General features: G+C 37.5%; 1 protein-coding gene across 3 annotated transcripts in view; it reads left to right on the top strand.

Annotated features, from left to right (window-relative positions):
- Positions 1-15,464, top strand: part of PPP3CA (protein phosphatase 3 catalytic subunit alpha) — a 314,628-nt gene that overhangs the window by 144,971 nt on the left and 154,193 nt on the right. For all 3 annotated transcript variants that reach the window (XM_041759349.1, XM_041759348.1, XM_041759350.1), the window contains one exon: positions 5,158-5,358. In XM_041759349.1, coding sequence (XP_041615283.1) covers positions 5,158-5,358 — 201 coding nt within the window. The remainder of the gene's footprint in view (positions 1-5,157; positions 5,359-15,464) is intronic.

Raw genomic sequence — 15,464 nt, 5'->3', positions numbered from 1 at the left:
TTTGAGACATCTTTGTATGCCTGTTTTGTATCTTTCAAGTTTTTTGTAGAAGCTGAAGATGAAAAAGAAGAAAGATTCCAGAATATACTTTCTACTCTCCCTATTCTCATTTCCTTTTTGAGAAGGATGCATCATGGTCCAGTAATAATCTAGTACAAACTATTTATGAAATTTTAAATGTTCTAGTATCCATTTTAAAAAATAAAGAGGAATAGGTGAAATTAATTTTAATAAATCTTATTTAGCCCAATATATCCTAAATCTTATTTCAATATGTAATCAACATAAAAAGATTAATGAGATATTTTGATTTTTTTTTCTTGTATCAAATGTTCTAAGTCCATTGTACATTGTAGGCTTGCAGCCCATCTCAGTTTGGACCACCCACTTTTCAAGTGTTCAGCAGTCCTATGTTGCTAGTCAATTGGACAGAGCAGATTTAGAGGGTAAGATGCTCAAATACAAACCAGGAGACCTAAAATTTAATGTTGGTTTTGCCAATGACTTAATCCTGTGATCCTGAACAATCCATTTATCTTCTCCCTGGACTTCAGTTCCTTCTTATTTAATATGAGAGTGTCAGGAGTCTAAATTGAGAGAGTTCTAATTTTCTCCCGAAGAACCCCAGGATTTTGTGAGCATGCTCTGACATTCATCATAGGGAAGAAGAGAGGCAAGTGAGCTGCTTTCGGATCTTTTTTCTTTGGATATACTTGAGGTGCAAATTTTTTTTCTTTCTGAGTAAAAAAAAATTAAAGCAAAACAAAGGTTTGCAAAAAACCCCCTAGGCTAAGTGTTTTCTTCATTCGTGCTTCTTTTTTTGTCAGCATTCATAAGACTATTCCAGAAAGAGGTCAGGCAGCAGGTATGCTCAGATTTGAGGAATCTTTAGATTCCTCTGATCTACCTAGATTCCTAGATCTACCTCTGAGTAAAAGCAGATGACTTTTGGCTATTGAGGCACATAGCGGTCATTTAAAACTGATTTAGCCCAAATCACAGGAGGAGACCCCTTGACTCATTCAGAGGTATGGTCCCCATTGTCAGCCAGAACCCGGAGCCAGGGAATCCCTGGGTGGCTCAGCGGTTTAGCGCCTGCCTTCGGCCCAGGGCGTGATCCTGGAGTCTGGGGATTGAGTCCCATATCGGGCTCCCTGCATGGAGCCTGCTTCTCCCTCTGCCTGTGTCTCTGCCTCTCTCTCTCTCTCTGTATCTCTCATGAATAAATAAATAAAATCTAAAAAAAAAAAAAAAAGAAAGAAATAAAAGAAAAAAACAGAACCCAAAGCTAGAATTACTCTGGCTCCTGGGCTTTTCTGACTTGGAATGTGTTTCTCTCTGATGGATGAGTAATTGACAACTTCAGTAATCATTATATAGATGCCAATATCGGATACATGTGATTTTAGTTCCCAGATTAGTAACCTTTCTCTGTATCAAGTAGATGAACTCTCTGGTGGTGTCAACAAATAGTAAATAAAAACACAAGGTCTTATCTTATTCATTGGAAATCCGTCTCTGCCAGATTTCCACAGTCAATGACATGGGAACTCTATCCTGGTCCAGTATATTGCCTTTAGAGCTGTCAGTATGATTTATGTTTGTAGTAAGTTGAGGACATATTTATCCAAAATTTTAGCTACTTTGAGGAAAAAAGAGTGACATTGAATGACAGTTGTAAAGTGGAGAAAGCTGAGAGGGTTTATCTCTACTTTCAGGTTATTTCTAAGTACATTATTACAACACCATAGTCCATACTTAGGAGGCAATTATAAGAAAATTGTTTTTGGAAGAGTCAGCCAAATACCAACAGATATTTCTAAATTTTATTAGCATGCACAATCTTAACTACTTCAGTCCTGGCATGCTCATGTAGCAATGAAAGCAGCTTGTAATACTTAAAGCAATGGAGGGGAGGGAAAATCCAATTTCATTATATCAAATGTAGCCATTTTTACGAGTTAATGAAAGACATGTTTTCTATGTACATTGTATTTTCGCTCCATATTTGGCACACGTCTGCATGTAGAATTCTAGGTGAGCAGAGGAAGCAAATAAATGTGACCTCTGTAAGGCTTATGAAGCCAGAGGGTAGGGTGCACAGGCACACAAATATTAGCCCACTCTTATTTTTGTCCCAGAAAACTTTTCTCTGGCTTACAGCATCTGTGCATTCCAACTTCGGCATCATCACTTGCGCATCTTGGTTCCCTGGGGGCCTTACCATCTGTTTAACCGGTTAAAGGGCCCCATCTCACCAGTGTCCCTATCATCCAGCTGGAACTAGAGCCTTCTGGTTGGCCTTTTTCCTCTCTTTTTGCTTCTGTTTATTTGGAACCAACTCCTCTATGTCAGAGCAGGTGGCTTCACCTTAGCCAGTTACCTAGGATTAGCAATTACTGGAAGGTAAAAGATTGGCATCAAAGAGGAAACATCTGTTACTGCAGTGATCTTGGCGTTGGAGAGAGCCTAGGGACTGGGAGAAAGTATAATTCATGAAGGTAATGCCTCTCTGGGTGCTCTCCTTTTGCCTCTTAACCTTCTTAAATGCTTTAGGTCTTTCAGGTTTAACCCTTTGACCTTTCCTTTTTTTTTTTTCTTAAGATTTTATTTATTTATTCATCAGAGACACAGAGAGAGAGAGGCAGAGACATAGGCAGAGGGAGAAGCAGGCTCCCTGCAGGGAACCTGATGCAAGACTCTATTCCAGGACCCCAGGATCACAACCCAAACCAAAGGCAGACTCAACCATTGAGCCACCCAGGAGCTCCCTTTGATCTTTCCTAAGTTTAATGAGGCCATCTAGTTCATGGATGGCAGAGACCCCTACTTTTATATGCCTGACAGTAAACCAGCCTTCTACCCTCTGTGCTCCTATGATTCTTGCCTGACAGTTTTTCAGAGTCACTTAAACGTTCACAGTTGTCCAACTCTCATCTCATCTTAGGAAATCACCAAAAAAAAAAAAAAAAAAAAATCAGATCTTTGCCCTACCTTCCTTTAGAAGTTTCTTCCTTTCCCTTCCCCAACCTGTGTCTGGGGGATTTTGAGAAGTTACCAGGTAAGATATTTTCTAATTTCAAACCAAACATAAAGACCCATGTAAAAAAAAAAAAAATGTGGCCAAAATGAACAAAATTATGCCCAAATGCCTAACGACCTAAATTCCTCTTTTTTCCTGCTTCTTGTTTAATTCTTGCACTTGCTCTTATAGTACTCTGCTTTGGCATTACATCTTTTGTGTTTTTATTTACATCATGGTTTTGTATTATCTATCTGTTCTACTAAAAGCTGCCCAAAGTAATTTTTGAAAGTAAAAGCAGTCTTTGTAAGAAACACCTCTCAGTATTTGTTAGAATTGCAGTTCTAAAAAATGATCTGCTCATGACTTTACAGTTATTAGACACTGTCTTAAGTACTTTTTGAGAAGCAGTGTAGTATAGTTGTTGACACAGGGCATCGCACTGCTGGAGTTTATACTTGCTGGGTCAACATATAAATTGATAGGTGATTGTCTTGGGCAAAGTGCTTAATAAGTTTAAGCTTCATGTTTCTCCCCCACAGTTGTGCTGTGAGGACTAAGAACATTGATATGTAAACACATGTACATATGTCTTACTCATCTTACAGCTTTACTGTTGTGTCTGACTTTATTACCCAAACAATACTTGGCATAAAGTAAACACTCTATAAATGTTAATTACAGATATTACTATGTACTTTAGTTATTATAACAGTGCTCAGATAGATGTAATCCCCAATCTACAGGTGAGGTAACTGAAACCAAAAGAGGTTATTTGACTTGCCCAAGGTCATAAAACTGGTGAGCATACAAAGCCAGGCTTGCACCCTGGCTCATCTGACCACAAAAGCCTCATGCCACTTCATTTTGGCAGCAGAGTTAAATAGACATGCTGGGGGTATTAAGATAATCAAGTTGCATCCATTAGCATAGGTTCACTTCTTGATTTTTCTTTTCTTTTCTTTTAAGTACTTATGATTTCTCTTGGATAGCAATCTATGCTATTAGATTACACAGAATTTCTTGCTATAGCTCTACTGTAAATCTTGCTTCTTTGAGAGACACTTTTAGCAAGTTAGGGGGCTAGGTTTATTCCTTAAAATTAAGTGTTCTTAAAAAAGGAACTGTCATATGGAGATGTTCTTATGCATATGGCATAATGCACATGGCAAATGAAAATTTCATGAAACTGTGTATGGTCCTTCTAGATATTTCTGATAGATATGAGTTGTTCCATTATTCCAGTAATGAATCTTTGTGTAAAATAGATAATGACTTACCCTCACTTATGGGGCTTATGGTCCATTTATCAGAAATTTGACCTTTATGATACCATCTCTAACCATGGACCTTTGGATATCTTGGCACATTGTAGAAGTTCAGTGAATGTCCTTCAGCTGAATGAGTGAACAAATGTACTCACAAATGTAAAGAATGATGGTAGCTACAAGAGAGCTTCTTACTGTTAAATTATTAGGGTGTGGGTGAAAGAAAGAATGGTTGGTTCTGGTTCTGAGTGGTAAGTTGAGTTTGTCATATCATACTCCTAAATATCTTTGTCTCTTCCCTGACACCATATTGTCCTTTACTGTTCTCAGGATGTTCCTTTGTTATATGTACACACGAATCCTGATTTCTGTTTAATATTCAGTGTATTTTTGCCTTTTTTGCTCTCAGATTCCTGCTGTCTTCTTAAACAGTGAGTCCGTCAGTTTACTCAGAGGTGTGACTTTAGTTAAAGGAGTAAATCTGGTCTGGCAGACCTTTTTCCAGTGGAGAAACATCTTCTCGCGAGTTAGTTATGGTTGGATGTATACAAACTGTTTTCTTTTGTTGAATTGATTATTGCCTAACAAATATCTCTCTCTCTCTTTTTTCTTTATTCTCTTAATCAGGATCTTCTAGATGTAAGAGACAGGTACTGGGTGAATAAGAAACGTAAATTTCCTTTCAGCAATCAAATTACATCTAGAATCAAAGAAAGAAGGCAGTCTTTACTTCTGGATAGCCCTTGATTTTATTTTAATGTGGGAACTTTTAAAATACTAGGTCATTAGTGATAGAGATATTTAGTGATTATTATTCAGTTTTAGTTGGATTTGGCTAATGTAGTGATTTGACTTTTCCTTTTTCAGCTGTCCCATTTCCTCCAAGTCACCGGCTTACAGCAAAAGAAGTGTTTGATAACGATGGGAAACCTCGTGTGGATATCTTAAAGGCACATCTCATGAAGGAGGGCAGGCTGGAAGAGAGTGTTGCATTGAGAATAATAACAGAGGGGGCTTCAATTCTCCGACAGGAAAAAAATTTGCTGGATATTGATGCACCGGTCACAGGTAAGTCCTGAGGATGGAGATTCCCACTTGTACCCATGCTTTGTTGTTAACATCAAATCAGAAATTCCTAGATACCAGTGAGTCTTCAAATACTTTTTTCATCTTACTCTTTCACTGTCAAATCTGTACATTAAGGACTCTAAAACTATTATACACATATAATAATATTTTTTATTTCATATATTGAATATCTATAAGATTGTGATGCAGTAAAAAGTGTACAACTCTGAGGTGATGAAGATACTCTGAAGTAATACTTTGCTTTGGAAGTGATCGTGTTTGTTGGTAGAAATACTAACTGGCACAGAGGACACAAAACATTCATTGTGGGGAGGATTGGACAAGTTACACTGAGACTTTCACAGTGGTTAAGTGACTGAGGTAAAGCAGTGGTTCTCAAAATGTCCCCAGACTAGCTTTATCATCTCATTCTTTGGAAATTTGTTAAAATGTAAATTCTTAGCCCTTCCCTGAATGACTGAATCATGTTCCCTGGGAAGAGGCCACGTCTGTTTCATCAAGTCCTCTAGGAGATTCCAATGCACATTCAGGTTTGTGAACCATTGAAGTTTAGTTAGAGGCCAAATTTCTGCCTTCCTATAGTATTTTGTGCCTAGAAAATGTCTTCACTTTGAGGTTTTTTCCTCTGTTACTTCTTATAGGTGGATAAATATTTCACATAAGTGTAACTTCTCTTAGTCCATCAAAATTTAATCTTGTCCAAGAAAAATGTTGTAGAGGGTCAAATATTAGAGACTTTTGATCTATCCTTTGTGCAGTTTGCTAAACTTGTAGGTTTTCATTTTTTTGAGAAGCTGAAAAACATTTCTTTTCTCCTTTATTATTATCATTCTGGTAAAGGAAAAAGAATCAACAAAGAATATTGTCCTTTTCAAAATAAAGGGGATATTTTAAAATATTTCACATATGCTACTGATTGCTTCTGTCTTGTTACTTACATGATTGGCCTTCAAAGGTATATTTGAGTGTTACTATTAAGAGAAAAAGCAGCTCTCTAGAATACCAGACCAGACCTTCCTTGGTCAAAATATCTCTAAATATCTTCTTATTCCAAAGAAATTGACCTTCTTGATGTTTTATTTTTGGTTGGCAATACAATTTTTCTTGTTTGTAATTCAGTAAATAATAATAATTATAATGAATGTGTTTGGGCCCAGGCAGCAGGAGAAATTAGCTCTAGTGGTGTTAACTCAGTTTTGGCCAGTGGTAAGCAAGTCAAGCCATGGATTTACTCTGTATATATCACTGTGAACCCCATTTTCCATGTGTTAAAATGAAGTCATGCTTTATTATCTCCAACTCATAGATACTGTGAAAAAAACAAGACAAAACACATGTGAACATGCTTTAGTTTCTTAGATAATAAAATACTAAATATTTTTAGTATTTAAATACTACTTTGGAAGCCACCAGCAAAAAACAAGCAAACAAACAAAACAAAACAAAAAACCTATTTTAGTGATGCCTGGGTGGCTCAGCAGTTGAGTGTCTGCCTTTGGCTCAGGGTGTGATCCTGGAGTCCTAGGATTGAGTCCCACATCGGGGGAACAGGGGGAAACAGAACCTGCTTCTACCCTCTGCCTATGTCTCTGCCTCTTTCTCTCTGTCTCCCTCTTTCTCTGTCTCTGTGTCTCTCATGAATAAATAAATAAAATCTTAAAAAAACAAAACAAAAACCTACTTTAACAATTGACTATAAATTCCATTTATAAATTAATGGTAAAATACTAGATTTAAATGACATCTTTATCATTAAGCTTATTTGTTTTTGTTAAGAATGAATGGCTTGATATTTTGAGTTTTTCTTTACTTCACATGATAATGTGTGACTTGCAATGAAGAATTCATGGTAAGTTCACTAATGAGCCCAGTAGGTGGTAATGGAGGTGATAATTATAACTTAAAGAGACATGTAAAATATATATTTAGGGCAATGTATTTCCTGGGATGCAGTCAGCTCCTCTGTTTGATTGTTCTTCTCTAAGAACACATAGAAAAGATTCTGAAAGAGTCAGGCTTAGGATGTTTTACCCCAGAAATCTGGAGTCCATGGACTAATTGCCCCCATGTTCAATACTGATCACACTTGGTTCTTTCTAATGAGATACCAGCTGACAGTTTGGCAAAGTTTGGGATGTGGCTCTGAAGAGACTTTGGAAATCAGGACCCAATTATGCATAGCTTTCCTGGTGGAGAAAAACCCAAAGCCTTTTAGATAGTGACAGAAGCAGCTATGGAGACATCACAGAATATGTAGCACTAGTGAAATATAATCCAAGCAGGAAAAACCTTTCTTTAGAGGAGTGTTTATATTTCATAACAAAGGCAGGATCCCAACGAACCTCTAGTAGATTCCATTGTAGTGATCTCTTTTCCTCTTTTCTGGGAATATAGGGGTATGGAATCATAGTGACAAAGGGGATAGAAAAAAACTATTTTAACATTTGAGTAAAAGGGAAAAAGAAAAAACTTTTTGCATCTAATTCAGCAGAAAGTTAAATTTATAGCTTCATATCCCAATTCATGAGTTTCTAAGCAAAAGCTGAAACATGCAGAAATGGAAAATGAAAGCAGTATACACTGATCAGAGCATATTACAATTCCTTTTATTTCAGGATACTTCCTATAAGAATCTGAACCAGCAGTGTCATGTGTATGTGTATGTATGTATATATGTATGTATTTATTTATTTATTTTGAGAGAGAGAGAGAGAGAGAGAGAGAGAGAGACACCAGGCAGGGAGGGGGGGAGAAGGAGAGAGACAATCCCAAGCAGACTCCCTGCTGAGTATGGAGCCTGACAGGATCCAGGGCTCCATCTCACAACCCTGACATCATGACCTGAGCCAAAATCAAGAGTTGGAGGCTTAACCAACTGAGCAACACAGTGCCCCATGGATTTTTAAATTTAAAATATCTGCTGCTTAAATGACTGAATCAGTAAGGTTGTACTTTTATTACTGGTACTGGGATATGCGATAAAAGGTATAGTTTACACTTAAAAATCTTCAGCATAGAGTATTCTTTATGTAGTTCAGAAATCCACAGTTAGGAAAGATGGAAAACTTAATTCAGAGGAGAAGGAAGAAGAGGAAGAAGAAAGAAGTAGAAGAAGAAGGGGAGAAGAAAAATAATACAGATATTATTTTACATAATATTCAAATTATATATATATAAATATACAAATGAGAATAATGGGTATAATATACAAATGCGAACCTGTGAAAAAGACTAAGAGGAAAGAAGCAAGGACTTTTAATGTAGCAGGAAAAGCCTGAAGCCTGACAACATGGTGGTATTCAAGTGGTATTAGAAATATGTGAGATGGACGACTAGGTGGCTCAGTGCTTGAGTGTCTGTGTTTGGCTCAAGTTGTGATCCCGGGGTCTTGGAATCGAGTTCTGCATCAGGCTCCTTGCGGGGAGCCTGCTTCTCCCTTTGCCTGCATCTCTGCCTCTCTCTCTGTGTCTCTCATGAATAATAAATAAATAAAATCTTAAAAAAAGAAGAAAAAGTAAAGAAATACGTGAGATTTCTGAAAATGGTGAAGCGAGTGAGTCCTGGCAGAAACTGACCAGCAACTTATGTGGAATTCACCTTTAAGAGAAATAGATATATAAACTTTCAGAATGAAACAAATGGCAAATATTTTGTAATTGTATACAAAAGCCTTCCCCTCCTTTCCCTCTAGTCTTCCCCACTCCTAATTTTTATTCATAAAAATGTTTCACTCACAAATGTTTAGAAAAAATTCATCCTAACATCAGTTCTATGGTTTGCCCCCACATTGAGAAAAAACCTAGAAATTAGTATTCTAGTTTTCTGAAATCTGGACATCATCGCATTCCTTTAGCAGGTCTTTAATGTTTAAATGTACAAAGCTGCTCAAATCACCTTCCCCAGCTAAAGTGTTTATAAAGTAGTAAAAGGTTTATATTTTTTAGGATCTTCTTTGCCCTTCAAATTCGGTACATTTTATTTTGGGGAAGAAGAACCAGGAAGCTGTCTAGTCCCAACCTGGCCCTTTGAATGTGTCCCTGTGGAGGAGATTAAGGACTGTGCACCATGTCCTCCTGGAGGTGTGTTTAGGTAAACCAGTAACCGTCTCCAGGAGAGTAGAGGTGAAAATTGTGGAAAATGTTCCACAATCAAAACAATGGAGGTATGAGGCATATTTTGCCCTTTTCTGTAAAGTAATTTGCCTGATTAGAATAGTGGCTCTTGGGCAGCCCCGGTGGCTCAGCGATTTAGTGCCGCCTTTGGCCCAGGGCATGATCCTGGAGACCTGGGATCAAGTCCCATGTTGGGCTCCCGGCATGGAGCCTGCTTCTCCCTCTGCCTGTGTCTCTGCCTCTCTCTCTCTCTCTCTTTCTCTCTCTCTATGTGTCTCTCATGAATAAATAAAAAAAAAAAAAAAAAAAAAAAAGAATAGTGGCTCTTCCAGAGATTTGATGTGAAAAATGTGTTTCTTTGTTGAAGGAAAGTATTTTCCTCCTTTGATTCTTTTTTGGAAATCAGTTGAATTTATCTTTGTTTACTTATAACATACAAAGGAACATTAAAACATGCAGCCAGATATCAATGTAGCAACTTGCTATGGACTGAATATTCGTGCCCCCCTAACCCACCCCAATATTCAAGTGTGGATGCACTAATCCCCTATATGACGGCATTTGGAGGTGGGCCTTGGAGAAGTAACTAGGTTTAGATGAGTTTTTGAGAGTGGAGCCCCAAAAATGGGATTAGTGCCATGTGAATAGAAAAAGAAATGAGAGCTCTCTCTCCATCCTCCACCTGAGGGTACAGTAAGAAGGTGGCCATCCAAAAACTGAAATAGAGTCCTCATCAAACACTGAATATATGCCAGAACCTTGATCTTCGACTTTCCAGCCTCCAGAACTGTGAGAAATGTTTGTTAAATGTACTCATCTATAGCATTCTGTTGAAGCAGCCAGAACTAAGATACAGTTCCTTTTGGGAAATCAATGTAATGAATACTTATTAACATTTACCTTGTACAGGTGGTGTGGGTTATACACAGATGAATAAGATCTGGTCTCTGCTCTCTGAAGCCTCAGAAAAGAATAAGGACAACAGATATTTTGGCCAAAGAGATGTACATCAAACTATTGATTAAGGGGACGCTTGAGTGGCTCAGTGGTTGAGTGTCTGCCTTCCGCTCAGGGTGTGATCCTGAGGTCCTGGGATGGAATCCCATCCGTATCAGGCGCCCTTCAGGGAGCCTGCTTCTCCCTCTGCCTATGTCTCTGTCTCTCTCTGTGTCTTTCATAAATAAATAAATAAAATCTTAAAAACCTATTGATTAAATTACAAGGTATAATCTAGATTTATTCAAGCAAATTAAGAAGTATCCAAATAGCTATATCGAATTTAAACCCAAAAGCTTTCCTATCTTCTAAATGGCTAAGATTTTCCTGACAGTGCTCACTGATCATTATTTTCTATCTTTGAGTGAAAAAAACTATTAAATAGCTGAGATCGTAGCTGTCTATATTAGGGGTTGAGAACCCCTTTAGAAGTTTAGGAACTGTGGATGATAAGCACAAAGGTGGAGTCCTTGGCCAGAATACTCAAGGTCTAGTCAGAGAGTCAGACACAAAAACAGATCATTACTATATAATTTGTTAAGAACTGTAATGAAGGCACCTATGAACTTAGTGTGGGAACTCAGAAAAAGGAATGCAGGGAAGCCAAGAAAGTTTTGACAGATTTCGTGGTATTTGAACTGGATCCCATCTGAGAAGTAAAATTTTACTATGTGAAGGATATTCTCAGCAGAGACAACAGCATGTTAAAGGCACCATTGTTTTTTGTTTTCGTTTTTGTTTTTGTAAAGTGGTAAGACATGGTTTTGGAGGTTTGCTGTGGGAAGCCAGGGTCTCAGAAGGGTGTGAGGGGCGAGGGGGTGAGGGGTGAGTCTCATTACATTGAGACTGAGGTTGGAAGGTCCGGGTTGGATTGGAGTCTTTCACAGGCAGCACTGAAATATTCCCATATTGTTCTACAGCCACTGGAGAGTCTAAGGGTCTTTGATCAGGGAGTTACATAATCAAGTCTGTGACTAGAATCACATCCTGGAAGAGCTGAGTGGAATGGAATGGGAAGGAATTCTTGGAAGACACTTTGGTTAGGAACGTCTCACACTCTCCCAAGGAAGCCAAGATGATGCCTTTGGCAGGATAGGAGATTTGGATATGGTTTTGATTACAGGTCTTTTAAAAAATGACAGTTAATACTAATCTTAAGCCATCCGATAGTTGATACATTTAAAAATCAGTGTCTACTAAAGACTTTTTGAATAGGGTAGTTTATGCAAGGACCTGATTTACTCCGTTTTTCCTTGAAGTTTTCATACTTTCCTGTTTTCTCTTTGACTTAGCAGAGAACGTTCTCCTCATTTATAAAGCAAAAGCAGACCAGAAGCTTAGGGTTTTGAATAGAGTGATTTAAAACTCATTTTCTGCTCTCTGGACGGAGGGGATCGGCCAGCATCAGTTGGGCAAACTGCTAATCTCTCGAGTTTGTCTGTTTCCTGCAGGGGGGGATTTGTCCCTGGGGCAGCAAAGGATTCCCTCAGTGGCTGTGCCTGCCATTTAGCATGTCAGGCAGTTGCCAGGAGAACCCTCTGGCTTTGTTCCTGGATGTGAGAGTGGACCAGTAGCCAAGTTTAAGGTCATGGCATTCCTTCCCTTACAGCAGCTGACGTCAATTAGGAGAATTCCCCATGCCTTTACTCTGGGGAGAGTTAAGTGGGAATAAGAATCCAGTGTCTTTGAGACCTAAAAGATCAGTGTTTATTCTCCTCATACTATCGTTTGTCACTATCAAAGCCTAACGTGGCCTTCGTTTATATGGGAATAAAATATTACCTCTGGGGCATTTTGCCCACTTAGATGGCAGTGGCCAAATCTCGAGGGCCTTCCCTTCAGCCAGAGGCCTATTTTGGTGCCCAGCCCACTGCTGGCAGTAAGCACATTTCAGCCCCAGCCTGTGGCAGTAGCACATCATTTTGAAGTCCTTATTCCCCTTAATTTTGACCCTTGATTTAAAAAAAAAAAAAAGTATAATATTGATAAAATGTCACTGCATGAGAGCCAGAGTTCTTTCCCGTGAAGTATTTACCTCTCTGGTTTTGCGAGGTTGGTTTTAGGAAAACCATCTTAAACCAGAGAAAAGGGAGTCTCAGCCATTTGAGTCAGTGTTTCTCAAAATTGAGCATGGATCCGAATCACCTGAAGGACTTTATAAAACACAGATTGCTGCATCTCACCCCCAGAGTTTCTGGTTTAATAGGTCTGGAGGTGGACCTGAGAATTTGAATTTCTAACAGCTTCCCAGGTGCCAATGATCCCCTTGATCTGGGACCACATTGTGAGAACCACTGGCTTCAGTGACTGGTTTGAGGTGTCCTAGCTAGCCAGTAAGCTGAAAACCTTGTTTGGAACATGCATCTACATAACTGATGCTTCCCTATAATACTCCATTATACACACTATTCTGCCTCTGTAAGATTTTTAAAAATCAGGCATTTTCACTTCATTTCATTAGAACTTGTTCTTGCTTATTACTGGGAAAAAACATGCTAAGAATGCTATTTAGGATGCTCAAGAAATAGAAAAAAATAAATTATTTTGGTTGCTGATTATATAATTGGTCATATTTTAAATCAAAATGTATTGCTATAATACAAGAGGGCAAGACAGAACAATAGTGCTTAGCATATTCGGGGCACAGAATTTATATAGTTTTTTTCTCAGTGAAAACAGTGAAAAACCTTCACAATATTTTTCTTTTATAAGCTAAGAGTTGACCATATAAAAAGCTATGGCTGGGACAGTTTAAAAAGGAAAAAATATGAAGACTGAGATCAAAAGTCTCTTTAAGTGAATTGTTTGGTAATGAATAGAGTGTGATATTAAAGAAGAGCTAAGCCATACCTTCAGCCCTTGAGTGTAATGCCAAGTCAGTAATAATCTATTGACATCAATAAACATGTAACACCATCCAGAGGAAACATTTGACAATCATTACAATTACATCATAATTACTATGAACAGATATTTTGCTTTAAGATTCAGAGTACTCGGTCCTTTTCAGTTTGCCATAAATGGGTACTTTTCACAAATAGTGTTTAGGCACCACTAGTAAGGAAATGCCTGTCGTCGTTTTCATAGAAAGAAAAAAGTCTCTAAAACTATTATCCTTAAAATCTGAAAGTTACCACTTGGAGTGATAAATATTCTGATTGTTTTGGAAAAGGTTGAAATATATTAATATAATCAATATTACCATGGCTTGAAGAGAAGTAGTGTTTCAAATAATACTAGAATATCTCCCAGGAAAACTAAAGAACATCCTTCCTAGGTATCTCCAGAGAAAAATGTAGATGCTCTTCCTTATGTCTAGCCAGATTACATCCAGGTATCCAATCTCATCTCATGTTACATTTTCCCATTGAAGCATCCTTAATAATTTCAAACTCCATTGATTTTCTTTTCTTCTAAGTCAGTAATGTTTATAGGTTTTATTCCATTTTATTTTTAAAAATTTTATTTATTTATTCATGAGAGACACAGAGAGAGACAGAGACACAGGCAGAGGCAGGAGAAGCAGGCTCCTTGAAGGAGCCTGATGCAGAACTCAATCCTGGAACTCCAGGATCATGTCCTGAGCCGAAGGCAGACGCTCAACCACTGAACCACCCAAGCATCCCTGTTTATAGGTTTTAAAGGACATTGCCAAATACTGGTCATAGACTGGTTCTGGTTTATGATGAAGTTTTTGTTGATCCAGAATGAAATTATATTTTTCAATTTAGTAAGAATGCTTTCTTTTTGTATATGAAACTATGAAACTACTATATATGATAGTAGATAGTAATTTTTTACAGCTTTTTGGTGAATGAATTAATGACTTATTTTGTTGTAAGGCTAATATTTATATTCTTGTTTTTTCCCAGTTACTGTCATAAACACTGTACTTTCTCTTAGTTTTTACATAACCCTGTGAAGGAAGTACTTTTATCAGCTCCATTTTACAAATGAAGAAACTAAAGCTCAGTGGAGTGTCAAATCTAAGTATACCCATCTAGGAGGTGCCAGAAGTGGCATTAAAGCCCAGACAGTCAACTGTGTCTATTTCTACTTTACTTGGGGACAGAAGCAGACTTCACAGGTCCATGGAATCATTAATTCTGGGAGTAATCATATAGCATGGCATTTAACGATATTGTCCTGATTTTTTTTAATTGTTTCATACTGCCATCCTATTAAATGTTAACATCTGAGGATATAGATTTTGTGTTTTGGTTTTGTGGATGTTCTTTTGTTTCAAAATAAATTTAATGTAAATACACTGCTGATTTGCATATAGTAGCAAATTATGAAAATAATATAATGGAAGCATACAGGCACCTCTAAAACAGAATGTATCATGTATGTGTGTGGTTATGTGTGTTTCCATGTGTGTCAGCATAATCATTTAAATGATCAGTTATGTTTTTATTCTGCTCTTTTCTCCTGAATAGCTATTTGCTTATTTGTGTCTTAAGTGGAGGATTTTAGACATACAAGACTGGATAAATAAAATAGATGAACTTATCAGAAGTAGCTTCTTGCAGAAAAATCTGTGGTTTAATTAGTGGATGAGTAAGGGAAAAATAATATTAAATTTTGAGGCAGCAGCTTGCCACTATTTAAAATTATTATCTTGGCATATAAAATGTATTATTTAAAATATTAAATACTTTCCTGCACACATTCTTGACAATGTTAAGACATATTCCCAGAGAAGATCTTTAGATAGTTCAGTCTTGGCATGGCTTTTGTCTAAGAGCTAGATAGCTTATCCTTCTACTATTTTGATCAGCTCTCCACCAATGTCACTGAGAAAGCATTGTCTCATGAAATAATGGGAAAGTCCATGGAGAGGTTTGGGACATGAATCTATCTGTTGAAGAGGTAAGCCCCCCCCCCACAAAAAAAAACCCACAAATAAACCCACACAAAATACCCAAGAACTATCAAAAGTTCAATGCTCATTTTTAAATATTAAGCACTGAAAAG

Source organism: Vulpes lagopus, chromosome 6 (assembly GCF_018345385.1).
Source record: "Vulpes lagopus strain Blue_001 chromosome 6, ASM1834538v1, whole genome shotgun sequence".
NCBI classification, from domain to species: domain Eukaryota; kingdom Metazoa; phylum Chordata; class Mammalia; order Carnivora; family Canidae; genus Vulpes; species Vulpes lagopus.
Note: the sequence above shows the minus strand (reverse complement) of the source record. Positions and strands in the feature narration are given on the sequence as shown.